Source organism: Nelumbo nucifera, chromosome 7 (genome assembly GCF_055504915.1).
Source record: "Nelumbo nucifera cultivar China Antique chromosome 7, China Antique-T2T, whole genome shotgun sequence".
NCBI lineage: Eukaryota > Viridiplantae > Streptophyta > Magnoliopsida > Proteales > Nelumbonaceae > Nelumbo > Nelumbo nucifera.
Window position 1 is genome coordinate 8,213,974 of NC_142655.1, and position 26,574 is coordinate 8,240,547.

At 38.7% G+C, this 26,574-nt stretch overlaps 2 protein-coding genes and 1 pseudogene across 2 annotated transcripts; all 3 read right to left on the reverse strand.

Annotated features, from left to right (window-relative positions):
* Positions 1 to 10,891: 10,891 nt before the first annotated feature.
* LOC104613411 (protein MIZU-KUSSEI 1 pseudogene) lies at positions 10,892 to 12,239 on the reverse strand (annotated as a pseudogene).
* An 8,812-nt stretch (positions 12,240 to 21,051) lies between these two features.
* LOC148790129 (putative serine carboxypeptidase-like 53) lies at positions 21,052 to 22,009 on the reverse strand. Its single transcript, XM_088891922.1, has 3 exons — positions 21,540 to 22,009; positions 21,350 to 21,466; positions 21,052 to 21,233 (listed from the first exon to the last, which is right to left on the reverse strand). Exons 1-3 carry the CDS (start codon positions 21,868 to 21,870, stop codon positions 21,187 to 21,189), a joined length of 495 nt encoding a protein of 164 aa, XP_088748048.1. The 5' UTR covers positions 21,871 to 22,009; the 3' UTR covers positions 21,052 to 21,186.
* Positions 22,010 to 22,892: 883 nt separating this feature from the next.
* LOC104613412 (serine carboxypeptidase-like 40) lies at positions 22,893 to 26,286 on the reverse strand. The gene is made up of 8 exons (XM_010281208.3): positions 25,799 to 26,286; positions 25,108 to 25,215; positions 24,728 to 25,002; positions 24,402 to 24,659; positions 24,148 to 24,266; positions 23,952 to 24,044; positions 23,558 to 23,663; positions 22,893 to 23,205 (listed from the first exon to the last, which is right to left on the reverse strand). The coding sequence occupies exons 1-8, from the start codon at positions 26,160 to 26,162 to the stop codon at positions 23,047 to 23,049; spliced, it is 1,482 nt and encodes a 493-aa protein (XP_010279510.1). The 5' UTR covers positions 26,163 to 26,286; the 3' UTR covers positions 22,893 to 23,046.
* Between the last annotated feature and the right edge of the window lie 288 nt (positions 26,287 to 26,574).

Below are 26,574 nucleotides of genomic sequence, written 5' to 3' on the forward strand. Positions count from 1 at the left end.
AGCGTTAGGAACGAAGAAAAAAACTCATCATCAAGATCTAGGGTTGCAAATTAATCTGACCGAGTGGGACATAGATCTAAACTTTATTACCAGCTGATGGATGGTTCAGTTGGTACGAGTCGTTTGCTCGTTCTAACTTCGAAGATCGAAATCCCTCTGCTACGACCGCAACATGCGTCCGATTCGGGGGGGGGGGGATGGGGATGGGCTACCCCTACTCTCTTAGTCTCTTGTAGCCGCATTAAGGCTCCGTTTGGTTTGTGGAAAGATTTAAGTGGGATGGAATAGGATGGAAAAGTGTAAAAATTCATATATATTTTTTTGTTTGATTTTATATTGGAAAAATAATTAAAAAAACATTATTCATCATCTTCTACTTTTGGACAATGCTGTTGGAGATGATGAATAATGCTTCTCCCAGTCTTCCACTACCTGCCGCACTGTCGCATCATTGTACACGATTACATTTCCGTGCAGTAGAAACGCGCACGCCCGTAGATCCCTCGAAAGCATCTCCCCAACAAAAGTGATCGTTGGGTTCAATTCGCAGATGATAGTTCACTGCCATTTGGAATGTGGTTACTATCAGCTTCAGTATCACTAGTTAATCTCAGCTTCAGTGTTCAATATCACTAGATTTCAACTAATTAATCTTAGCTTTAGTATCGCTGGACTTATTAATCTCAACTTCAGCCTCAACTGGTTATTATCACTATGTATTTCAGCTTCAGCATCGCTTCTCTATTGAAATGAAAGATTCTCACTTCGAGGGGCGTCAGTAGAGAAGTAGCAGATCGCCAATGGTTTTGGTGCGACCCCTCCAACTCCTACTTCTGGGTTCGAACGTCACTGTCACCGAACCAGCTCCTCTTCTGTATTTTCCACACAAACCGTTCCTCACTCCCTCCTCTTTCTCAAAATACCATGCGACCCCAAACCCATGATTTTGGGATCTGACATCCCACATATTTCTCATCCCATCCCTCTCTTTCCCTCAAAACAAAACAGAGACTAAATGGCTTCTTCCTTCTACAAGTGCCATCATTTTTTTTTTTTTTTGCTTCATGGAGCTACACAATAAGGGGTAGCCCATCCCCTTTCCCTTAATCCACCCCACCCCCAACCCCTAGTGGCAGCGGGATTTGATCCCAGGTCTCTACTTCAACGAGTCAGAGAACCTACCAACTGAGCCACCATCAGTTGGCCCTTCTACAAGTGCCATCCATACTCTTGTTACCTTCACCAAAAAAAGAATAATAACAAAAACAAAAATTTATTCGAAATAGGCTTTATAAAGTGAGTTATTATTTCAAAATAAACTTTATTTAATCTCTTAAATTAATTAAATAATAGATTTATACATCAAATAAATTAATAATCTAAATTTATAACATAAAAAATTGGTGTCAAACAAAATTTATTAGAATATATTAATAAAAAAAACTATTAGAATATTGGCATCCAATGATCAAAATTTTGATACAATACACCGCCTATCGAGTGTATTATATTGTATATTTTAGGTCCCGAAACACCTGTTTATAGGTTTTTTGGGACCCCTCTTTTTTCAGTAAAAAATATATAAAAAACTATCTAAAGACCAATTTTTAAAAATAAAATATAAAAGCACATTGTTTTTAGTATCGATACACCTTTGCCAATACACAAAATACTTTGAACCTTGTTGGTGCCATATTCAATATGGAGAGTCATTCTCAATTTGAGCCACCATTAGCTGGTAAATTTAAACAAAAAAAAAATATTTTATCCATGAGATTTATATCAAATTCAGATTATAATTGGATATTAAATAACATTTTTTTGCATAAAGACATTTAATAGTATCAATAAATTAAATTTAAAATTTATCTGAATGCTATATATTAATGAAATAAACTAAAAATGACTAATATTGTATTTCATGAACAAAATAGAATGATAATCACTTAAGACTTATGAACATATAGTATAGGGTTTATATTTTAAAATCAAACTGAATTAGATATTAGATTTTTTAAGTATTTTTTACCATTCAAAAAATGATTTACTGTTGCAAAAGTAAAAAAACAAAGACATGTTTTGAACTGTGATTTTTGTAATGATTTACTAACGGAAAAGTGACAAGGTTTTCTTGTGTTTTTGTTTTGAAAAACAAAAAGAGGATGGTTTTGTTTCAAATTAAAATAATACGTGATGGTTTTTAAAACCAAAAAAAGTGTATAGAAACCATATATATATATATATATATATATATATTATAATTTATGGGACATGATATATATTAAATAGCCAAATGAAAACATGTTCTTTAAACTAGAAATCCAATAACATGTTTTTGGTTAATTTCTTTTGAAAGCAAACCCATTATCGACATGATAAATATTGAAACATTTAGGCCAGGATTTTTTATTTGAGTTATTAGGGGATTAGATTAGGCTTAATGAGAGCCGAGAGCCCTTTCATGGACCTTAGACAGAAAAATAATAATTTAAAAGGTGTTGAGTGTGGGTACAGCCCATATGAGGGGCCCACCCCACCTTTTCATGCTCCCAAAAGGAGCCATATTGTGGAGGCCAAGAAGCTCCCACTTTTTTGTTTTAGTGTGCTTCCTTTTCGTAACTACCAAAGTGAGAAAGGAGAGAAGAAAATGGAGGGAAGAAGGAAGGTTTTTTGGGTTTTGAGTTTGTGAAGAAGAGAAGAAGAGAGTTGGTTTTTCTGCTCCATTCAAGGTTAAGCTCGAAGGTGTTTCAAGCCCGTTTTTGATGAAATTAAGTGCTAGAGTTAAGAATCCCACTTCAGTATAGATTTATTGATTCTTCCTTCTTCCACTTCTCAGTTTAGATTTACAGCAACTTGGTGAGATTTAAATCTCTGTTTTTGTTGTATCCACCTTACATTTAGTGGTGTTAATGTTATACTTGTTAGCCAATGATGATTTCCTTGATGCTTGTAAGTCTCTAGTTGCAATTAGAGAGGACTGTTGTACCCATTAATTTCTAAATTAGTGGAGAACTTTTACGAACCATAGGTCATGTGGTGTTTCCCCAATTTTGAGATTTTCCACATAAAAATTCTAGTGTTCTATTGTGTGATGGCTGCTATTTGTATTTTTCTGTTATTTGGCTGAACTGCTTATTTGTTATCAGTGTTGTTGACAAAGCCATTCTAAAATACAAAATCAGGGAAAAGTTTTTGTTGTCATGGGATTGTTCTTTAAACTCATTTTTGCTACTATAGTGTATGTTCCCCAACAAAAGGTTATTTACAAAACATGAATATCATCTTTACTACAAAGATTATTTACAAAATAAAAATATCATCTTTTACTAGCTTTGGGACAATGGGAATAAAGATAAATTAAATTCTAATATAAATGCCATAGTAGGTTTCCATTAGATGGTTGGTAGGTTAAGGGACTACCAAACTATTGAAAGTTGAAACTAGGTTATTGATGATGCGCAATCCGGCTGGTCCTAGCTGTCAACGACCTTGTCTCTGAACTGAGTAGCAGGGAACCTGAAACGGAGGAGATGAGGAAACTCCGGGGAGAACCCGGTGTAAAGGCTTCGAAGCTTAAGTTAGAATCCTTCAAAGGCAAGATAAAACCAGATAGTGCAAAGTTTGCATACCTCCTTTTGGGGGGAGTGGAGAGCTTTTTATAACCACCTCGCGCACTCACTCCTAGACTTCTGTCAGGCCGGGAATGAGTATTTCCGTGCTTCTGCCAGTTCGGGCGTCATCGCCTCTACTGGGGCAGAACCGTCACTGCTTCTTTTGTTGGAGCCATCTCTGTAACTGGAGGTAGCGGTGACAGGTGACGGTGGCAGGTGGCCGTTTGAAGTGCGGCCGTCAAGCGTCAGATCCCAAGTCAGTCAGGTGCGCCACTCCTGGATACGGACTCCTTCGGTGTCAGGTACGGTGTGGTTCGTCCAGTTCAATGCTCTGGAAGCGAAGTGCCTGGAGCAGTGCGTGAGGCGAAGTCTTGAGTTTGGATAAGGGGGGGTCCCGAACTGTCATAAGACGAGTCAGTTCGGGTCTCTGCTTTGTGTGACTTGGGGCCAAAGGGAGAGTTCTGACTCCTCGTAGGGAGTTTGAACTCTAAGTAGGGAGTTCGGGCACCTTGCAGGGAGTTCGGGCTCCTCGTAGGGAGTTCGAGCTCTAAATGGGGAGTTCGGGCTCCTCGTAGGGAGTTCGAGCTCTAAGTAGGGAGTTCGGACCGCTGGTCTCTTCCCTTTGGTGGTTGTATCCTCGGTACGCTGTTTTTGCCACATGGCGTGATTTGCGAGGTCAGGCCAAATCTTTCTTCATCAGTTATATCCAATCAAGCACCTCTTCAAAGGGCTTTCTTCTCCTCCTTTCTTGGGTTTCCCCTCTTTGCCCTTCTACATCCATTTATGTTTTGCTACAGTTTCATCTTTTAATGGAGGACCTAAGCTTCATGAAAGCTCCCATTATACTAGTTTTGGAAACCAAATAAAACACATATATAATCAATAACATGTTTTCTGTATTTTTTTTTTATTTTAAAAATTAATTTATTTTCAAAATAGATAGCTTTAATTTGTTTCTGAAATTCACAACAAGATAAGATAGACAATTTACATTGAAGAACGCCCCCTAAAGCATTGGATTTGAACTTTTATTTTTTATTCTAAAAGTCTACAGTATAAGCACTTGTATGATACATTATTTATTTATTTATATGTTTTATAGTTTGATGGCAGGCTGTTGATAGTGTGATGATATAAATTTTTTGCTGGTATGATATTTAGATTATTGGCTGTCAGGTTTAGCTTCTCTTCTACTATTTTCTGTGCCAGAAGCCAGGAGGATGTCTTACCATTATAGTTCTCTTTTTTCGGCAAAAGATTTCTAACTTTAAAACTTCAATGATAAAATATAGAAATCTAGAAATTCTTGTGGCGCAAATAGAGCTAACTGCTGAGATATATGTGTGTCTGAGAGCATTTAAAACTAGAATGCAGTAACAAGGAAAAATTAAGGGTTTTTCTTTTACCTGATGAGTGGGTTTTTGCTTTAAACAACTGCAATATTCCTGTACACTGCTGGGGTTGGTTATTAATTGGTCATCATAGGATTTGTTCTAGGACTGATCACCAAAGCACCGAAAGTGATGAAACAATATAATTGAGGGCAATTAAAGAGGTGTCATATAGGAAATAATAAATTTGTGCAACTCTACTTTCTGCATCTGCAATAAGGTGGGACCTTGAAAAGACATACCATAATACATTGTGTTTCAATTCATAGTGTAGTATGTGTTTTCCTCATTTTCATGGGTGCTGCCATGTCCATGGGGCGAAGCATGAACTTATATATTGTTCTCTAAATATTCCATGCACCAACATAAATACATCCCAGAAAGTTGATGCATTTTTCTATGAGTATAATATTATTTTCAAATAGATAGATATAAAAATGGTTAGCGAGAAGGAATCTGTAAAGCTTTAGGATGAAGACATGACCATGTAACCAAATCACCTCAACTGAAGCAATCCACAATGAAAAAGAAATCCAGGCAAGGGAGGTTAAAAGATACATGTAATGATTTTGGTGAATGATGGAAAACAAATGTTGGTTGCTATGTAAAAGTCGGGATCACCATTTAAATGGATCCGGTTTGGCTCAACTTGAACATGACTTGAAGCACCGTCAACCTGACTACCTGACCCGATTAAACGTGGTGAGGAAATATTGAACCCAACCTGACCTGACCCGTCCCATATATTATTTCTATATTCTATAATCAACCAAGAGCCTATGTTTGCATGTACATTTCAATGTTGCAATGTTAATGGGTCAGGTTTAGCATGGGTTTACCTCAACCTGAATCCAATTCATCAAAATACTGTCCACCGGTGGTTGAACAGTTCAAGTGGTTTGGATTATTAGGGCAATTTCTAGCTTTTATCAGTATGAGAAAAGAGAGACTATGTAGTTATCGACTGAAAAAGAAATAAAGAAAGAAGAAAAGAAGGAAAGAAAGAAATGAGAGAAAGGAAAAAAAAAAGGAAATTAAAGAAAGAAAGGAAAGGAAGGAAGAAAGAAGGGAAGGAGGGAAAGAGAAGAGGAGGATCTGATGTTCACCGGCCGACGATGACGATGACGGCGGCGACGGCAATGGCAACAGCAACGACGACGACAACAGATGTAGTGGCAATTGTTATAGATCTTAGATCTGGGATCTAAGAATTGAGATATCAGATCTGATATCTGATTTCTCTCCAACCTTTGCAAATCTTGTTTCTTCTTCCTCTTCTCTCTCTCTCTCTCTCTCTAGGATCTAGTGATTTCATATCTGAGATCAGTCTTGTCTCAATTCCTCCCCTCTCTAATATACTCTACATCCTTTATTAAACTGAGAACCGCTGTTCGGATCGACGATTTGACCGCCCAGGTCAGCAGTTTTCTAACCAAGTCAACAATTTTTGGCCCAAGAACGGGTTAAGGGTGAAACAGAACTGGTTGCCTAGACGATTTCTAGGCTGAACGGTTTGATTGTTTGGGTCAATGATGGTTCAATAACTCTGGTTGAAGCTATACATGATGGGGTTACGACTCAATCAAAGTCACCGACACCCCTAATAGGAAGGATGATTTTAATTGATGTTGAAAAATAAGATTGCTTTATAGTCCTACTCAAAATGTAGTCGGGCGTAATCTTCTAATTCATCATCATCATCATCATCCAGACTTTATCACAATTATATGGGATTGGCTACATGAATCCTGTTTCACCAATCTGTTCTATTTAAAATCATATGATCCATCATTAAATTATTAGTGCTTAAATCATTTTATTACTTTTACCTATCCATATCGAATGTATCATATCGTATTTTTTAAATTCCAAAACACCTATACATCGATGTTTTGGATACCCTTTTTTTTAATAAAAAATATATATAAACTAATTTTGAAAAAAAAAAGCTAAAAGCATATAAAAGAGCATGGTTTTTAGTACCAATACACATCAATAACTTGAATCTTGCTTCTACCCATGTTCTCTTCGATCAATCCCCTTCCACTTGCAATAGATGCAACCTTCTAATTACAAACTAAATTACCATTTAAGGTTCAAATATAGCCTTACAACTTCAACTGTATTAAAACAAATGTAAAAAAGCAGATCCGATTACCTCCTAATTTGATAAACTGGTTGCCTACAGTTAATCTTCAATTCAAACATAGAAAGTGAATCGATTACCTCCTAATTTTGACAACTAGGGTGCTCATGTGCTGCGTTGGAGCCACATCAGTGATTGGTTTTCAACTGTCTAATCTACTGTTTAGTTGAAAAACGTAACGGAAAAAACATGCAATGGTTCTACAAAATTGGTGGAAACTGCAATGGAATCAAAATACCTCCAAACAAAGGATTAGCTGAAGGCTTTAGCTGCTCAACCAATGGTAAGATTCCATGCCAGTATTTAATACATGGGGTCTGCATATTTTGCAGTGGAGCCCATGAATTTATTACTGATGTAGAAACTCATCATTAGTTCCACAATGGGCTGAACAGTTAAAGCATTCAGCTAATCCAAATTCCTCCAAACATTGCCATTTTCTAAGAAAACATAATGAAAAAAAAAAACAAAAATAGAACCAAACAACCACCTAAAAATGTTTTAAAAAAAGTGATTTGAAAACTTTCTAACATCGACCAATAGAGCATCCCTCGGATGGACAGACAAAAGAGAACCTCTTGTGGGTAGTGTATCTGATCGTCAAAGCAACAAAAGCACTTTTTTTTTTCAACAAATTGTGCACTTTATTTATCAAAAAAGTGGTAGCGCCTAAATAAAGATTCCAAAAGTATTTCAAAATCTGCAATTATACATGTTGGAATATATATTTGAGTGACAAAAACTTTTCCTAATAGAGACTTTGGTACTTCCACTTCCCCTCAGGAAAGAGTATGATCTAGGTTTGGCTTAATCCAATATAAGAAGCATGAATTGACTAGTCCCCTCTTGGTAAAATTTCGGGTTGGCATCCATGAGAACACGGGTTGGAGTATGAGGGTGGCAAAAAATGCCAAAAATTAAATCATACCCAATCTATCACTCATTCCCTAAATCCTAGATAGCTGGGACCAACATCTGACGATGGCCTTATATTATCTGTCAACGTACAAGGTAATATTTCCAAATTATAATAGATGCAACTTGTATCATTTGTATCTTTAAGCCATTTGCTCATTTGTTTTGTAAAATTCTGAATTTAGTTGTGTTATGTTTAATTTGAAATTACTGTCTATTTTTGTTTTAGGAAGATAGCATTCCAAAGTAAATACCATATGTAACCTGGAATGGGCCATTTAATTAGATCAAGTCAATTATCATTTTCCCTTTCATATATTATAACCCTCTTGCAAAAATTTTAATGGTACTTGACCAATTTCAATTTAAGAGGAAGCAACACATGCGAAGGGATAGGCAATGGGCTAGATCGCTCTTTTCTTAAATTTTATTTTCTTTTCTCTAGTTTAACAACCAAACAATGTTCCAAGGACAGTAACACCCATAAGAAGAGCCTTTAGTTTAACACTTTAACCAAAACCCAACCCAGAGCTCAAAACCTAAATCAAGGCTGAACTCTGTCATCCCTAACCTAAATTATTTATGCTCATTTTAATTGCAACTCTCAGCTAAAAGTATAAACTATAAAGGGAATCCCAATGCACAAGGTTTCTATCAATACAATACAGGGTCTGGGGAGAGACAGATGTAAACAATTTTATCTTAATTTATATATAAAAAAAAAGGCTGTTTCCAAGATTTAAACCCTAATCACCCAAAGTCGCAATGAAACACCAAAGCCCACCCTTATAACTCCCAATACCCAATTAGAATATAATTTAAGGGACTTGGAATGTGTATGAAGAAATCTAGAGGAATGGGCCACATACTTCCTATGTATCATTTGGATGATTTGAAAGAGCAGACAATGCACTAGCCCAATATGGAAATACCACTGGAAGTTTCATAAGAAATCAAGTGGGACAATGGATGATTGATTCTTCTTTTATCTTATTGAAAGGGCTACTAATGGCCAGGCTGATGAATTATGGGGAATTCATGGATGTGTCAAGCTGGTATGGCCGGCATAAAAGACATTCATAACCTGGGTGTTGGAATCCGATTCCTGAGCAGCTATTTCGGCTGGGCCTTGCTTTTCAGTGAAACCCAAGAAAAGGATCAGTTGGGATTGAGTAGTAGGCCCAATTGAATAGTGGGTCCCAATTGTATCAGTCCAGTTGTGAAGGACATGTGACAAACCTGCAGGGCCCCCAGCCCCAAACTGCCAAACTGTCTGTCCCCAAAACCAAGCTTTTAAATTACACAAACACTTGGTGCATTATCTCTTTCAACGTGGATCGCCTAAACCGATGGAGATTGCTTTGAAGCCATCCACATATAAGGTGCCAAAAAAACACTGTTTCATGGAGCCTCTAAAAAAATTGTCCAGATCTTCCATGGCAGGATCCTGTCTCTTTGATCCCACGAGCTAAACCAGTATATATATATATATATATATATAGAATTTAATAAATGATATAACGCATCTCTTGTCTTGCATTGGTACTCTCGCACCTCATTTTGGCTTTCTTTCCTTCTTCCTTGTTCCTCATGGTCATGGCTGCCTTACTCCGTTTCATATTATTTTCCTGCTTTTTTATTCTTTATTTTATATTTATCGATTAATTTACATTTTTACAGTCCCCGTGCACCACAAAGCAATCATAACAGCCCCAGACATCCCACTTTATCTCACATGCAAGTAGGGTTGTCATTCGCTTGGACAAACCGGCGGACAGACTTGAACTGAACCAACCCAATAATATGGGTTTGGGTCTGCATTATATTATCCCAATTGTGATTGGATTGGATGATGACCCGGTAGTTGAGATGGTTACTTACTTTTACTATAGATGTGGCCGAATGGGTTGGATTCTACATAAGTGTAGGCTCTTTATGATAAGTTCAATGGATCTCACGTACACCGTGCTCTGGTCTAACCTTTTAATCTCCTAGTTCACGAGTCAGGTTCAGCCGTTCAAGCTTGATTTTTGACTTTTTGTCAAAATTCTAATGGATTGGACCCGAAGCCCGAACCCAAAACTGCGAATATGTCTAATAATGTAAAATATGTGTATATATATGGAGACATTAGAAGGAGACCTCAAATCTGATGCCTACTTTTTTCATGATCTAGTTATAATATTCTCAATTTATCATGTTTTGATGTCTAAGTGTGTTAATTTAACAAATAAATAGGTTTATTATTAAGTTATAGATTAAAAGTACAGCTATCAAATATAATCGGGTCAGACCTAATGATCCCAATTACAGACCCTATATGGTTTGACTCGAAACTGCTTTTGCACATTTACTTATTGGGGTCGGGACCGGATCTCCTGACGTGGACAAGGCCTGACTCATTGAATAGGACCAAGGTTAATTAATGTGCATATCGTAAATATAATTTTGAATTTTCATATTTTCTTAATTTTGTACGCATGCAATATAATTTTGACTTTGCCGCACTCTTATATTAAATCAATTCCCAAAGTTTATTAGTATGATTATTGGTGGGTCGGGTTCTGATCGGACTCGACAAATACATTAAATAATAGATGCATACAATACAACAGCCAACCGGGTCTGAGCTACATGGTCCGAACAACGATCCGACCAGTTAGGATGGATGTCTTAATTGGAGGAAATGCATTGGATGAGAGAGAGGTTTGCCGCTTGCCGCATGTGAACGGTGCACGTGTGGGTGTAAGTGTACGCGTTTGAGAGAGCAGGTCGAAGTCGAACCAATTCACCATGAACGAAAAAAAAAAAGATTTGAGAGGAGATGATACAGTCATACAGAAATACACAATTGCAACATAAACATTACAAAGTTACATTCTTACAGAAAGCAATCATATAGCCCAGCTTGTTAAGATTTAAGGCGAAACAATCGAAAGATGAGTATCTCAAATTCTAAGCAGAAAGATGCTGAGTTCCGGCCCGCCATTACCGTCCGGGTTCATCATATAAAAAGCTTCCGAGTCACGACTACCGACGACTCGTTCAAACCTTGCTCGCATATACATAAGCTCCCCTTCTGCCGTGTTATTATTTTGATCCTTCTCGGCCGGAATTACACCGGCACCGACTGAAACAGTCTGCACGGTATTCAGCACTTGCCAATCGGGTTCCCCGCACGTGCGGGACATACTATAGCCACACTTTCGGCCATTACAGTACATAGTCCACATGGGCTCCTGGAACAGCTTCACCGGCCGGCCACTGGCAGCCGATCCCTTCTCGCATTCAAGCGCGATTCGGACCAAGCCGGACGACATCTCCTTCACCAGAGAAGACGTCGAGGTGGCCAACTCCAGCAATAGAACAGGTTCAGACCGTGGGTCATCTTGCACTGCAAAGCTGACATGACCCTTCTTGTGCCCGAAGAGAGTTCCAGTGACTTTACGCCCTAACGATGGTGATGGTGAAAGACGGGAAGGGATGCTGAGCCACCGGGATGAAGGAAGTAAGGAGGGGAGAGAGATCACGCCGAGAAGTGATCTGATAATGGCTGCCATGCTTCGAGTTTTGTTTTGTCGTTGAAGGCTGAAAGCCGAGTTATTCCTTCTGACGAGCGGCTTTTCGGGAACGTCGTCGGTGTCTGCTGGAGGTGATGATGTTGATCTTGTGTAGTTGGATGGAAGAATCCTTCGGGTGCTTCTGCAGCTACTGCTGCTTCTCCGCAGGCCGATCTCCTCAGCTGGTTGCATTGTAGCTTGACGAGATGACTGTAAGAGAGACAAGCGGGCTCTATAAACTGTTAAGGAGAAATCTAGTTGAGAAAGAAAGCGAGAACTGGTGGTAGTGGTAGTCTATTCCTGCTGAATGCAGACATGCACACGCGCACGGACGCCCCCACACACTCCTAACACCCACACAGAAAGAGAAAGAGCTTCTCTTGGGAATGGTGGTCTGATGTAAACACACAGACAAAGAGGAGATAGAGGGTTTTGGTGGTAATGGTGCTCTATTCGCAGAGAGAGAGAGAGAGAGAGAGAGAGAGAGAGAGAGAGAGAGAGAGAGAGAGAGAGAGAGAGGAGTGAACTGTGGACTTTGGAGGAGGAAGAGTAGTGTGGAGCTAGAAATGGGTAAAGCGGCCGACAAGGTGATGATGTTGCTGAGAGACTGCCAATATAAAGGGAGACTATGGAGATATATGGTAATGAAGAACCACCCTAGAGAGACAGCATTCGGTCGTGCAAACTGCAAAGTGACATCAAGGTTAGTGGGGCCACTATCTAAAGGCATCTTTAACCTGAACCGTCCAATCCGTGAGATATATCTCATGAGATCTGCGGCTCACATGTAAAACCTAGACCTAAACCTTGGGAAGAATGAAAACGGGTTCATGGGTTGGAGCCATATGGATTCTTGAGGCTTGACAACGATCCAACAAATTTGTATTGCACAACGCAACAAACCCAGCAATCCTGACCGTTGGATTGAGTTTGTTGAGGCAGTAGGTGGTTGGGAACATGATAATGATGGGCAATGGGGAAATAGGGGTGTGCTTGAGGAGGTTCCACTTTTGTCTCCTATACATTATTGTGGAAAACTAAAGCTTCAATAAACTAATGATACCTTGGTATGATTAATCATGTATTAATTTATTACTAATTACATAATTTGTGTTTATATACAAGATTAGGATTTGGGAATAATTTCTTAATGCTTAATGGGTGCTACATATAACATGGATAGGTGTATCAACATCATCATCATCATTCACAATCAAGCATTCTCTTATTTGTGGAGCCTCGTATGATTAAATTGATTAAGATGATGGCTTTATTTCATTTGAAAAATAAAATAACTTGGCATTTGTGTTGTCTTTCATTCAAAATTCAAAAAATAGCTCCCCTCTCTATCTCTTTTAGGGTATTCTTCAATGTGTTGTATTTATTGTTGTGAGATCCAAAAATAAACAAAAGCCGTATCTGGTTTGAAAATAAATTGGCTCTTCAAACAGAAACATATTTAACATGTTTAAAAAACGTTCAATTTCTTGAATTTTTAGTTTGAAGAGCATGTTTTCATCCGATTATTAAGATCATTTTCCATAAATCATATAATATCTCTACTATAAAATTGTTTTCTGTTTTTAAAACCATCAGTTTCATGGTTTCAAAAACATGAATTGCTTTCTCAAACAAAACTAGCTTGTTTCATATTTTCAAAATAAAAACACAGCACAATAACATGCTTTTTATTGATGTGGTAATTTAAAAAATAAATGGAAAAAATATTCATTTTGTAGAACACTCCCTTATATAATGATTTATGGTGAGAAGAACTTATATCATCAGCCCAAGTTTTCTTAATGTTGAGTGAAAGGGTATGAGTATAATAATTTGGTAAAATCTATACTGCAAGACAGACATGATACTACGTGATTGTTGTATGATGTCCGTTCATTGGTTACAAGATTTTATAGTATCATAGTCAAAACCCCAATAGTATAGGCTGTGTTTTGGTGCCATCGCCAATTGAAATTCATATGACACATTTAGAGAGGCAATGGTTTCATGCATTTTGACATGAAACTCGTTTGCTCAGTATTTGTAAATTATCATTTGTTGATGTTGATATTGGCCATAAGGGTGAAGATGAAAAGTTGTTGGATTAGGGTGTCACCTCGTGATGGAGGCCCATCACAAGACCCATCTCATCCCTAGGGGTGGCAGTTCTTAGGATAAAGATAAGTTAAATAAGAATTCAAGATAAGCAAGGGATCCAAGAATCCAAGATTAGCAAGATAATGCAAGACTTTTCCAAGATAGAGCAAGACTCTTCCAAGATTATCAAGAAAGACTCCAAGATAATCCAAGATCCATGCATCTAGAGAGATCGGACGGTGAAGATCAAACCCAAGAATTCTAAGAGGGTTCGACCTTATCAAGACATCTCAAGAAGATCAAGATCCATGTTCTTTCCTAATTATTTTACAATTTCTCAATGTATTATAAATACTGCTATTATTAATCAATTCATACTTCAGATTTTTAGATTTTCTGGAGTTCTCTTCTTTGAGTTTTCGCCACCTTTTCTCTCTCCTAGAGAAATCGGTGTTATTCGCTAGGTGCTAGCGAACGCCCGGTGCTTGCATAGCCAGCTCCGGCTTCCATTGCTTTCACGCTGCGTCAGGTGGTATCGGAGCAGGGAATTCGCCCAGTCATGTCCAACCCAGACGGTAGCAGTCGCAACCCACCCCGTGACGGATATCAGGGGTTCCCAGCTATTTGGAGAGCAATCGAAGAGCAGCGTACAGCCACACGTAACATCGAATGACAGTTGGCGGAGGTGACTGAACAACTGCAAACCTTGTTACGGGAGGTTGTCCCATGAAACTAGGAAAATCCACAACAGATCGAAGGAGACGACCACGACAGACCACCCGTCGCTACTGCGTCCCGACGTCCAGTTCTTGATGACGACAGTGATGATGATTTCGAATTTGGTGGTGCTCCAGTTCTTCCCGGCAACGACAGAAACGGTAGAAATTGGCACAATCAAGGTAATTTCAATCCTCGTAGGAATAATGATGAATTTAAACTCAAGGTAGATATTCCTACTTTTAGTGGAGATCTTGGTATAGAGGGACTTCTGGATTGGATCACAAAAGTCGATAGGTTCTTTGATTACATGGAAATACCAGAGGAACGAAGGGTAAAATTAGTAGCTTTCCGATTAAAGGGAGGCACATCTGTTTGGTGGGAACAGATGAGAGAAGGAAGGGGTCCTATTCGAACCTGGAGGCGCATGAAACAATTAATCAGAGGTGTGCGCAGGGTTCTCGTAGTGTTAACGAATATACATCTGAATTTTTGAGATTAGCTGGAAGAAACCAATTATCTGAAAGTGATAACCAGCAGGCAGCCCGTTATCTAAGCGGTTTGAGACCGTCCATCAGAGGCAAAATTGGTGTACAAATGGTTCTTAGTGTGCAGGAAGCAAGGAACCTAGCCTTGAAAGCAGAATTAATGTTCCAAGACAAGGCGCACAGTGATAATTACCACCGGTACAGCGGGAGCGACAACAGACCGACAACTGTCAATAGGAACAAATCAGTCCCGGCAGTACAACCTTCTCACCCGGCATGCACAAGTAACGCCAGTAAGGCTACTACAGGAGGACATACTCGAGGTAATCCTTCCAACCCTCCTAAACCCAGTAACCCTTATGCAAGGCCTGCTCCTATTAAATGTTTTAAATGCAGTGAAGTGGGACATAGATCCAGTGAATGTCCCAGGAGGAAGGCAGTTAATATGGTAGACAGGGAGGAGGAAGAAGATATTGAGGATGAAGTATATTGTGGACTTGATGGGGAGGATGAAGAGGGTCCATATGAACATGAGGAGTATACTTGTGTAGTAAGAAAACTAATGTTGTTCCAGAAAAATAAGGATACTTCTCAAAGGCACAGATTATTTCGTACTAGATGTACTGTTAAGGGAAAATTATTTAATTTAATTATTCATAGTGGCAGTCAAGAAAATATTATTTGCAGGGATGTCATCCAACAATTATAACTGATTCCTGAAAAACATCCCAACCCATACACAATTGGGTGGATCAAGGAAGGAGGCGGCGTACGAGTGGAAGAACGCTGCAAGGTACCTTTTTCTATTAGTAAGTACCATGATGAAGTATATTGTGATATTGTAGATATGGATACTTGCCATATTTTGTTAGGGAGGCCTTGGCAGTTTGATACAGATGCAAGGCACATGGGTAGGAAGAATATCTACCAACTTGAAAAAGAGGGTACACATTATGCTTTGTTACCCATAGCAGAAAAAAATATTACAAATACTCCAAAGGCACATGAGAAGAATTTCCTTATCATCACCCATCATTATGCTGAATTTGTTAAAGAATGTAAGGATACTCATGAGATACATTTGTTACTAGTAAAAGGAGAAGATGTTAATGATGAAAATACAATTCCAACTGAAATACAAGGACTACTGGATGAATTTAATGATGTAGTTCCAGAGGAGTTACCAAATGAACTCCCTCCCATGAGAGATATACAACACCATATTGATTTTGTTCCAAGTGCTAGTCTACCTAACCTCCCACATTACATGATGAGTCCTAAGGAGAATGAAATCTTACGGGAAAAGGTAGAAGAATTGTTGAAAAAGTGACACATTCATATCAGCATGAGTCCTTGTGCAGTACCTGCCTTATTAACACCTAAGAAGGATGGCAGTTGGAGAATGTGTATCGACAACAGGGCCATTAACAAGATCACCATTGGGTACAAATTTCCCATTCCTAGGTTGGACGACATGCTGGACCAACTAAGCAGAGCTGTAGTTTTCTCAAAAATAGATCTCAGGAGTGGATATCATCAAATCAGGATCCATCCCGGAGATGAATGGAAGACAACCTTCAAGACTAGAGATGGCTTGTTCGAGTGGTTAGTCATGCCCTTTGGACTAACCAATGCACCCAACACTTTTATGAGGCTAATGAACTAGGTATTGCGCCCCTTCATTGGTAAATTTGTGGTAGTCTATTTTGATGATATTTTGATATACAACAAATCTATCACTGAGCATGTGGGACATATTAGGGAGGTCCTGAAAACATTGAGGGAAAATAAATTATATGCTAATTTGAAGAAATGAATTTTCATGAATGATAATTTATTATTCCTGGGATTTATTATAAGCAATGATGGTGTGAAAGTAGATGAGGAAAAGGTGAAAGCCATTAGGGAGTGGCCGACCCCATCCACTGTCACAGATGTTAGGCGATTTCATGGGTTGGCAACCTTCTATAGGCGCTTTATTAAGAATTTTAGTAGTATCATGTCTCCCATTACTGAATGCTTGAAAAAGGGGAAATTTCATTGGGGAGAAGAACAAGAGCAAAGTTTTGCTCTCATAAAAGAAAAATTATGTACTGCTCCTGTTCTTGCCTTGCCAGATTTTAATAAATTATTTGAAGTTGAATGTGACGCCAGTGGAGTTGGAATAGGGGCTATATTGTCCCAAGAGAAAAGACCCATTGCTTTCTTCAGTGAAAAATTATGTGAAGCCAGGAGAAAGTGGTCTACTTATGACAAAGAGTTTTGTGCTGTGGTTAGAGCCCTGAAAACATGGGAACACTACTTAATTGCAAAAGAATTTGTTGTTTACACTGACCATCAAGCCCTAAAATATCTTAGTGGGCAAAAGCAATTAAGGAGTGATTTACATGCCAGATGGTCTGCTTTCCTAGACAAGTTCCCATATAAAATTGTGTATAAGATAGGACAACAAAATAAGGTGGCTTATGCACTTAGTAGGCGCGTAGCCCTCATCAAGACCCTCAGTGTTGAGATTGTGGCTTTTGATTGCCTAAAAGACTTATATGCCCAAGATGAAGACTTCCAACAGGTATGGGAGAAATGTGTGAACAAGCAGCCAGCAGAAGACTTCTTTATTTATGATGGGTTCCTTATGAAAGGGGAACAACTGTGTATCCCTTGCACCTCCCTCCGCGAAAAGATCATCAGGGATTTGCATGGGGGTGGATTAGTAGGACACTTGGGAAAGTACAAAACAGTAGAAGTAGTTAGGGGGCGATATTACTGGCCGAAATTAAGAAGGGACGTGTCTATCATTGTAAGCAGGTGCTATGTTTGTCAGACAGTTAAGGGACAAACCCAAAACACAGGTCTCTACATGCCCCTATCCATTCCTACTGCTATATGGGAAGACTTGTCCATGGATTTTGTGTTAGGTTTGCCAAAGACCTAGAGGAACATGGACTCCGTCTTCGTGGTGGTTGATAGATTCTCAAAAATATCTCACTTCCTCCCATGCAAGAAAACAATAGATGCATCCGCAACAACAAAATTATTTTTTAGGGAGATTGTCCGCTTGCATGGGGTACCCAAGACCATCACTTCTGTTCGTGACACATGGTTCCTCAGTCACTTTTGGATGACCCTGTGGAGGTTGTTTGATTCATCACTTAATTTCAGTAGTACAGCCCATCCGCAGACAGATGGACATACAGAAGTGGTAAACCGGACCTTAGGGAATTTAATTCGTAGTATATGCCGGGAAAGGCCAAAATAGTGGGACTTCGCCATAGCCCAGGCTGAGTTCGCCTATAACAATGCAGTGCACAGTTCTACAGGCAGATCCCCATTCTCCATCGTATACATGAAAGTCCTTAACCATACACTGGATTTAGTGAAGCTACCCAAAGTACCCAGCGCCAGTATCTTGGCAGAGCAGATGGCAGAACAAATCCAGTCCGTCCAAGAGGCCGTGAAGCAGAAGCTAGAGCAATCCAATGCCAAGTACAAGATGGCCGCAGACAAGCACCGCCGACCTCAAATGTTTGACGTAGGTGATGAGGTCATGGTCTTCTTAAGGAAGGAAAGGATTCACGTAGGTAATTACAACAAGTTGAAGCCTCGGAAGTATGGTCCATATAAGATCGTGAAGAAGATTAATGACAATGCCTATGTAGTAGATTTACCAGATCATATGGGTATGTTCAGAACCTTCAATGTTGCTGACCTTCATCAGTACCTGCCGGAAATAACACTCGCCTACCCTAGTCACGACTCGGGGTCGAGTTCTCTCCAAGTGGGGGAGAATGACGGAGGCCCATCACAAGGCCCATCTCATCCCTAGGGGCGGCAGCTCCTAGGATAAGGATAAGTTAAATAAGAATTCAAGATAAGCAAGGGATCCAAGAATCCAAGATTAGCAAGACTCTTCCAAGATTAGCAAGATAATGCAAGACTCTTCCAAGATAGAGCAAGACTCTTCCAAGATTATCAAGAAAGACTCCAAGATAATCCAAGATCCATGCATCTAGAGAGATCGGATGGTGGAGATCAAACCCAAGAATTCTAAGAGGGTTCGACCTTATCAAGACATCTCAAGAAGATCAAGATCAAGATCAAGATCCATGTTCTTTCCTAATTATTTTACAATTTCTCAATGTATTATAAATACTGCTATTATTAATCAATTCATACTTCAGATTTTCAGATTTTCTTGAGTTCTCTTCTGAGTTTTCGCCACCTTTTCTCTCTCCTAGAGAAATCGGTGTTATTCGCTAGGTGCTAGCGAACGCCCGGTGCTTGCATAGCCAGCTCCGGTTTCCATTGCTTCCACGCTGCATCACCTCGGCTTGGAATCTTGGCTCTAAGGGAGACCTACAATTAGAAAATACATCAAAGACCCCAAGGTGATATCACAAGAGCGTAGACTCTAATGGTTAAGTTAGTAATGCCAAAAGAAGAGAATGTGAGCCAAAGAACTTAGTAAAATGAGGTGAGATCTCGTGAGAGAGTTAAAAAGCTCAGTGAAGTGAACTGCAGAGCTTGGTGGGAGAGCTAGAGAGTTGGAGAGATTGGTGGAGTGAGACGGAGAGTTCAATGATGTGTACCGAGGTGTCTAACATGTCTTGTGCATAGTAGCATAATACAGTGTTGTTTTGTGTGTCCAAATGAATGAGAGGATCACCTATTTATAGGAGACAGGCTTCATCCAAGAACCAATACATCGTTCACACATGGTCTGAGCTTGGTCCATTTGTCATGCCCTTGGTACGTTGTATAAATGTTGTGTACATGTTTTATGAACATGGTAAGCAGTGGGCTTGCATAGAATGCATTGGCATTGATGTTCTGATAAGTTCGGCCACGTGTTACTTGTGTACATGTTATGAGCTGGTACAAGGTCATCTCGTCTAATTCAAGTATGCTCAGCCTGATCAATTAACTACTTTGCCCCGCCCCAGCATGCTGCCACTTAGCAGTTTCTGACTAGTGGTTTGTTTTAGCCGTATCATCATTCATGGGGAGATGTTCCCAATGCACGGCATTCTCTATGAGGAGAAAATTCGAATTCATGAGTTCTCCCAAATACAACGAAATGCCTTGCCAGTTACCATACAAGGTTATGAGATCTCATCCAATATTTATACATTGGAGATAAATCGTACTAAGGTTATGCTTTGTTTGATAGAAAATAAGAGAAACAAGAAAGTTAAAGTAAAAGTTTTACAGGAATTTCTCTTTATCTCTTATTTTCTATTAAACCAAACACAGGTTAGTTGAAGTACCCCCATTTTAGTTAATCCATATAACTAGTATGGTGTCAGTAATGGCTATCTGATTACCCAGTCCTCATCGTAGGGCCCTAGGTGATCCGAGATTAATTCCAAAAAACATTGGCCCAGGTCGGGTCCATGGTTTAGAACTCTTGAAAATTGGTTCCAAATTTGGACCCAGGCCTGCTTTAGAAATAATTGAACCCGAGCTGTTGGACCATACATACCTTAACAGGTCCAAGAAACATCTTAGGTAGTTGGACCATCCAACATGAGACCAGATTTGGTCCTCACAAAATTGTCTTCACACAGTTTTTACAGCCTTGCATTGGAAACATCTTCATACTTGTATATTTTTATTCATAGGAAGATACTCCAATTACTGCAGGGGATGTGAGGATGGTGTGATCAGTCTTGTGAGAACCAAATCCGAATTCATCCAGCAGGCAGTAAAATTGGCTACAATTTTTTGTTTTGGTTTCTGGTTTTGAGAACACAGATCCACATACACTTTGATTAAACAAGAAAATGAGAGAACCAACCAAAGACCAATTTATAATAGAGTGATATTTTACTTTAATTTTCAGCAGAATTATTAATTATCATGCATTAAGAAAAATGCGTAGCATATACAGGCAATTTACAAATGGAAAGAAATTGAAGTGAACAAAGGTTCACTAATTTCTTTTAAGTTGGGGAAGGGCTTCTCATTGAGGAAGTCTTTGATAATAAATTAAATGCTCTCGGTAGCTCGTAGCTTGGGTCCTCATGACCTGCTACTCTCACTGTAGCACATTTCAGAAAAGAAAAGAACGATCAAATACCCAAAATATTGATTACAAATAGAATGAAATTAAACTAGAGTGATAAAAGATTCTCTATTCTCCTAAAAATATGGGAAATGGCTTCTCTTCCACGAAGTTCTTTGATAAATTCAAGTGCTCAGCGGGGCTTGTAGCTCAGGACCTCATGATCGACATGCACCTCTGACTGTATGAATTATGAAATGTTATCCCCATCCTTGCTGCAGGTGACTCCAAGAACAAAGCATTTGACCTGCAGAACCGTAAATGAACAAGAGCAATAAGATTGTTTCTTCACTCACTTTCTGCTTTCTCTGTGTAAAACTGAAAGGAGAAACTAAACCCAAGATCAAGCGAACATAATCCTACCTTTGTTCCACGCATTTTCATTCTCATAAAGCATTTTCCAATCGCTGCTGATCACACGAAATGGTCCGAGTTTCTCAGTTGCTCCAACACCCAAAGAAGAACAACCAGGACCAGGACCTGTAATGAACAACTACAATAAGCCAAAACTCACCTTTCTATCGCTACAAAGCTGTATCGGGATTGAATGAACCTCCATTAAACCAGAGGATGAGCGGCAAGGAATCCTTGGGGCCATCAGCTTCGGCGAGATTTAGTTTCTGAGGTTGTCCTCGTAGCTCTGTAATCCTACATTGCTCTTTAAATCCTTCCAGAGATAGAACTTCAACTTTGACGTTAATATCTTTATTTGTGGCCAGGTTGGAGACGCCATTGACAAAACGCATCTCTGGCTGTGCCTCGATAATCCGTTTAGGAGCATCTGCTTGCTTAGCAGGAGTATCCCCGTGTAAGCCATGGCTATTCAATGTAAGAAATAATGAAACAAGGTAAGGAAAGAAGGAAAGAATGTAATAATTCTTCATCAATCTTTTTCAATTTTCAAATGAGAAAAGTCATTTCCATCTGTTTGTGTTTGTGTTGTTAGATTTTATAAAAAGCTTTAGAAGAACTAGCCATCCTAACAAAATATCAAATTCTGGGGTTCGTTAAGAATGTAGGGAGCTTATATCATCTAAATTTGAAAGTTGGTTGGTTGGACAAATAGGAGACTGAGATTATTGGATGGTCTTTCTTGATCTCTCTTGACCTCTCTTTACCTCAACCATCACCACATCCAGGGCCGTTGTAATCAACCCAACTTTAGTTTCAGTCATTGAGGAGTTCACATCCTTTTTAACAGCTTATTCACTAAAAGACAGCAGTTATTGATTCAGTTCAGCTATTTCAGCAGCTGTAAAAGAAGATCCGAAACCTACTTGCCATAATTGAGGACCCAAAATTGGGTAGGAACAATCAATTGATGAAATTGGTTGTACTTATACATAATAAGTCCACCGATCCAATGAAGAAGATTGATTGATGTTGACATTCTAAGATGAATTTCTGCAACAAATTGAATCTAAGTGATGTTGAACGGAGCCATGTTACTAATTGTTATTTATGCATGCCTAATCACTCCAATGATATCAATAAATTGACATGATCAGTTAAAAGTAACTTTTGTCATACAACTTTATATAAATAACTCTAATATTTTAGAGTGAGAGTATGTATCATTTTAAATTATATAAGGTTGCAGTGGAATTCAGAATTCTACATTATGGTGCAATATATTTTTCCATAGTATAAATTGCTTTAACAACTTTTTATTTTTATTATTTGGCTATTAATCGCTTTAGCGATTTTTAAGTTTTAATTCATGCCACCCGGCGTTGCTTGCCTTATCAAGAGTCAAGGGATAATTCAGATAAAATTCCTTGAGTGCGCTGGATACTATATATCCATGGTCATCTCCCTTGCTTTCAATGAAAATCTGTCAGGGAGAGATGTGTAACTTCTGTCGTTGAATAGAACTTAAAAAAGAAAAGAAAAGAAAAAGAAATTCTTAATGATAAGCTAATAAATTTTCAATTAATATTAACGGTAAGGTACAATCAATTGACCTGACTATAAATGTTTTTGGACATCATTGTTGTATGTAAAAGAAACAAAGACAAAATAAGAATTTCACTATGAATTGGGAGAGAAAGGGGTAAAAACTAATTAGATATATTCATTTTGGGTAGGGGTCCCCCTTGGAGGTAATAATAAATCAGTGCAAGCCCTCTGCGAGGCTGGTAGCTTGGGACTTCATGACCTGCTCCTCTCACTGTGGCAAATGTTAAGTTGCCTTTGTACACAACGCTGTATCCACCCACCTGTGACAAGCATAATCAATACCATTCAGTAGATGAATGAGGATGGGTTTAACCATTACACGTTAAAGCACCCAAAATATACCACTAATCTGGAACATTCTGTCGTTTCGAGTGGGTCCCAATTTGTCAATACTTGTGGGTCCCGTCACAATATTCCAGTTGTATGGTACTAAGGGGTACAAGAAATGATAACGTGCGATACTTGGGTTCTACCCACATCTGAAATTTGGCCCATGCATAGGGTTTCATTGGACAATTATAAACGGCCCGGGATCTTCCATGTAGGCAACATGGAAAATTTTGGCCCATCCATACATGCATACATATGATAAGTTGGTTAAGAAGAAATTACCTCATTTGACAGGGCCCAAGGATACCAGGAAGTATTCACCGCAAGTTGAAGCTTATTAAGAGAATATCTGGTTGAAGTTACAGGAACTCTAGCATCTACGTCGCCACTGCATTACGACCAATGAACCAAATATTTAATCTCACATATCATATTTCATTTAATAAATTACTAAAAGTCCATCTCTACTGAATCAACAATGAAGTTTTGATCATTTTTAAATTCCACCCATTTATGTTTTTTTTTTTAATGAATAACAAATCAAATGACTAAAAATCCATCCAAATTGAGGAAACCCCATTTCAGGATTCCTTTCTCCAAATTCCATCGTTCAGATTACAGAATGCAACCAACGTTAAGAAAGAAATTAGGAAGCCAGAAATGAATATACATATACCTATACACCCAAACACGAAGTCCGTTGGCCATGAATTCCTGTAAGAGAGGAAGAATGGTTGACGGGCTGTCTGTCCAGTTATTGAGTACGTCGCTGTGAATCATGGTATTTCGATTAAACTCTTAAATTTACAGAGGGAAAGAAAAAACATAAACAAGTAATCTGCACAAACAGAGGATTGGATTTCCCTTCTTACCTGCAGGGTTGCCAGTCATACTTGAGTTTGGTGACATTGGCATGGAGGGCATTTTGCACATCTGGACGGTTCAAGTATGCATATACGTAATAATCGGTGCATGGATCGAATTCCTCAATCTGTAACAAAAATAAAAAATAAAACAAAATCTCTCAAAATATGAATTCGGATTCTAGAACAGAGCCAAGAATAGACATTGTAATAAATCAATACAGGGAGCATTCAAGAAAATAATGTTGAGTAAATAATCTTACCGAGGCCAACTTGGGCTTTTCTGTGAGGTTGGAAGAGTGGCAAAGTGGGGCATAAATGTTATACATGTCAATGGGATCAATATCTTCATAATCTTCATTGACAGCTTCAATGCACTTGTCAGTTATGTTAGCACCAGGAGAGAAATCACAGTACTTGTCGATTGCATATTTGTCTTCATCAGAAGTTAAAGCATGGGTCCAGAAATAATCAAGCATTCCCTTGGTGTCAGTTTCATCATTTATCACTGCATTTCCTATCTGCAACACAGACAACAGATTGAGTAGACTTGTAATTGATTTCCCAGAGAGAGAGAGAGAGAGAGTACCATGATCCCTTTGAGATTGATGATGTTCTTCTGTGAAATCTTGTTATGCTGAAGAATGGTATGAGCAAATTGGGGCACATAATGGCCAGCATAGCTCTCTCCAGCTATATAGAAATCTCTAGTCTTGTACTCAGGAAATCTCTCTAACCAATTTACCAAGAAGACATAGTTATCTTCAGCTGTATTTCGATCTCCTCTTGTAGCATAATCAGATGTTCTGTTTGAGTAGGAAAAGCCTACACCAGCAGGAGACTCCAAGAACAAAACATTGGCCACTGAGACCACAACAAGAACAAATTAATCAGCCAATAATAGAAGCTTGGTTAAATCAAAAGATAACAAAAAACAAAAAATGAATGCAATAAGCAGCCAAGATCAACCTTTGTTCCATGCAAATGGATTTTCGTAGAGTGTCTTGCCATCACTCTTCACTCGAAATGGTCCAAGCTCCTCCATTGCTCCATACCCAAGTGAAGAACAACCAGGACCTTAGAGAACAGATATCAAACCAAACATGAGTACCCAAATTTCTTTGCTCATCAATTGCCAATAAGATGATGAAAAATTAATGGGTCAATGTTTATATTTAGTTCATGTAATGCCTACAGGGGTAGAAGAGGTAATTTGCCCTTATATTTAAACAATAATATTTAGCATTAATATGGTAAGGACAACAATCAATTTGCTGGAAGAAATTGATTGATCACCTTCAATATCATTATCGTCACATGACAAAAAGTTATGGAATCTTCCTTAGAAGGTCCACTTTCAGACTGGAATCAACTGGATACCCAGACCCCACCTAGAGTTCTACATCTACAGAACAGCTGAGCAAAAGGACAAAACACCAACCAGATTTTGACCAAACTGCCCCTGGCATATTGTCCTTTTCCGACGTGCATTGACTAAAAGGCCCATTGGAATGGAGCAACCAACTTAAGTAAACGACATAAGACCCATTGGAGTGGATGCAACAAGAATTAGTGAATTAGATGCACACCCACAAAAATTTATAATAAAACTAAAAGATAAAACTAATAAACATCATTCAGTTCAACAGAATATCAATACCTCCGTTAAGCCAGAGAAGGAGAGGCTTGGACTTCTTATTGTAGTGAGATTCAGCAAAGTAGTAATAAAGAGCTCGACCAGCCGATTCATCCACAGTGACATAGCCTCCATATTGAGAGAACCGAACAGGGGGTTGCCCGGGCAATCTTTTGATCCTATCCTTCTCTTTCAACCCTTCCTGCGGGAGCACTCGAGCTTCATCCATGATTTCGATCTTCTCATCAAAGCTCCTATCGATTGCGACTTTCCTCTGCAACTTCGCCATACGGAAACGGCCAAGAACTTCTGCTTGCCTTCCATTAGTTTGAGCAATAAAGCAAGAGAGGCAGAAAAGGAAACAAATAACGAGACTGGGCTTCTTCATCTCTCCTCGATCCTTCCTTCTCTCCTCAATCCTCTCGAATGGAAGGATTTCGATACGAGGAGAACAATTTATAGAGCCAAGCTCTGTGAAAGGATATACTCAGTTTCTTCTATATTTCAGTGACGTTCTTCAACAAATTATTGAATGAAGGCAATATTTTCGTCCAGATTGGAAAGGGATCGGGTCGCGTGTCAATTCGAAAGATGTAACATAAATGGATCTAAATCAGAAGATAAGAGATAAGCCGTAAATAACGTAAAAACAAAAGATCTATCTATGTATTACTTCCCTACCCTATCAAAATTCTAGGGATTTTTAACTGACTTTTTAGAAAAAAAAAAGAACTCCAATACTCCATACAACTCTACCTTAATTACTTTCCATCTTGAATTTGGTATCTATCTGGATAATG

Bases quoted from the DNA above. Each gene is read 5' to 3' on its own strand.
- LOC148790129 (XM_088891922.1), bottom strand. From the start codon at position 21,870: ATGAAGAATTATTACATTCTTTCCTTCTTTCCTTACCTTGTTTCATTA. The intron at 21,467-21,539 runs GTTCATTCAATC...TGTTCATTACAG, and splicing joins CATCCTCTGGTTTAATGGAG to GTCCTGGTCCTGGTTGTTCT. The intron at 21,234-21,349 runs GTAGGATTATGT...ACGGTTCTGCAG, and splicing joins TGAAAATGCGTGGAACAAAG to GTCAAATGCTTTGTTCTTGG.
- LOC104613412 (XM_010281208.3), bottom strand. From the start codon at position 26,162: ATGAAGAAGCCCAGTCTCGTTATTTGTTTCCTTTTCTGCCTCTCTTGC. The intron at 25,003-25,107 runs GTTGATCTTGGC...TTGTGGTCTCAG, and splicing joins TCCATTTGCATGGAACAAAG to TGGCCAATGTTTTGTTCTTG. The intron at 23,206-23,557 runs GTAATTTCTTCT...TGCTTGTCACAG, and splicing joins CTTGGGCCCTGTCAAATGAG to GTGGGTGGATACAGCGTTGT.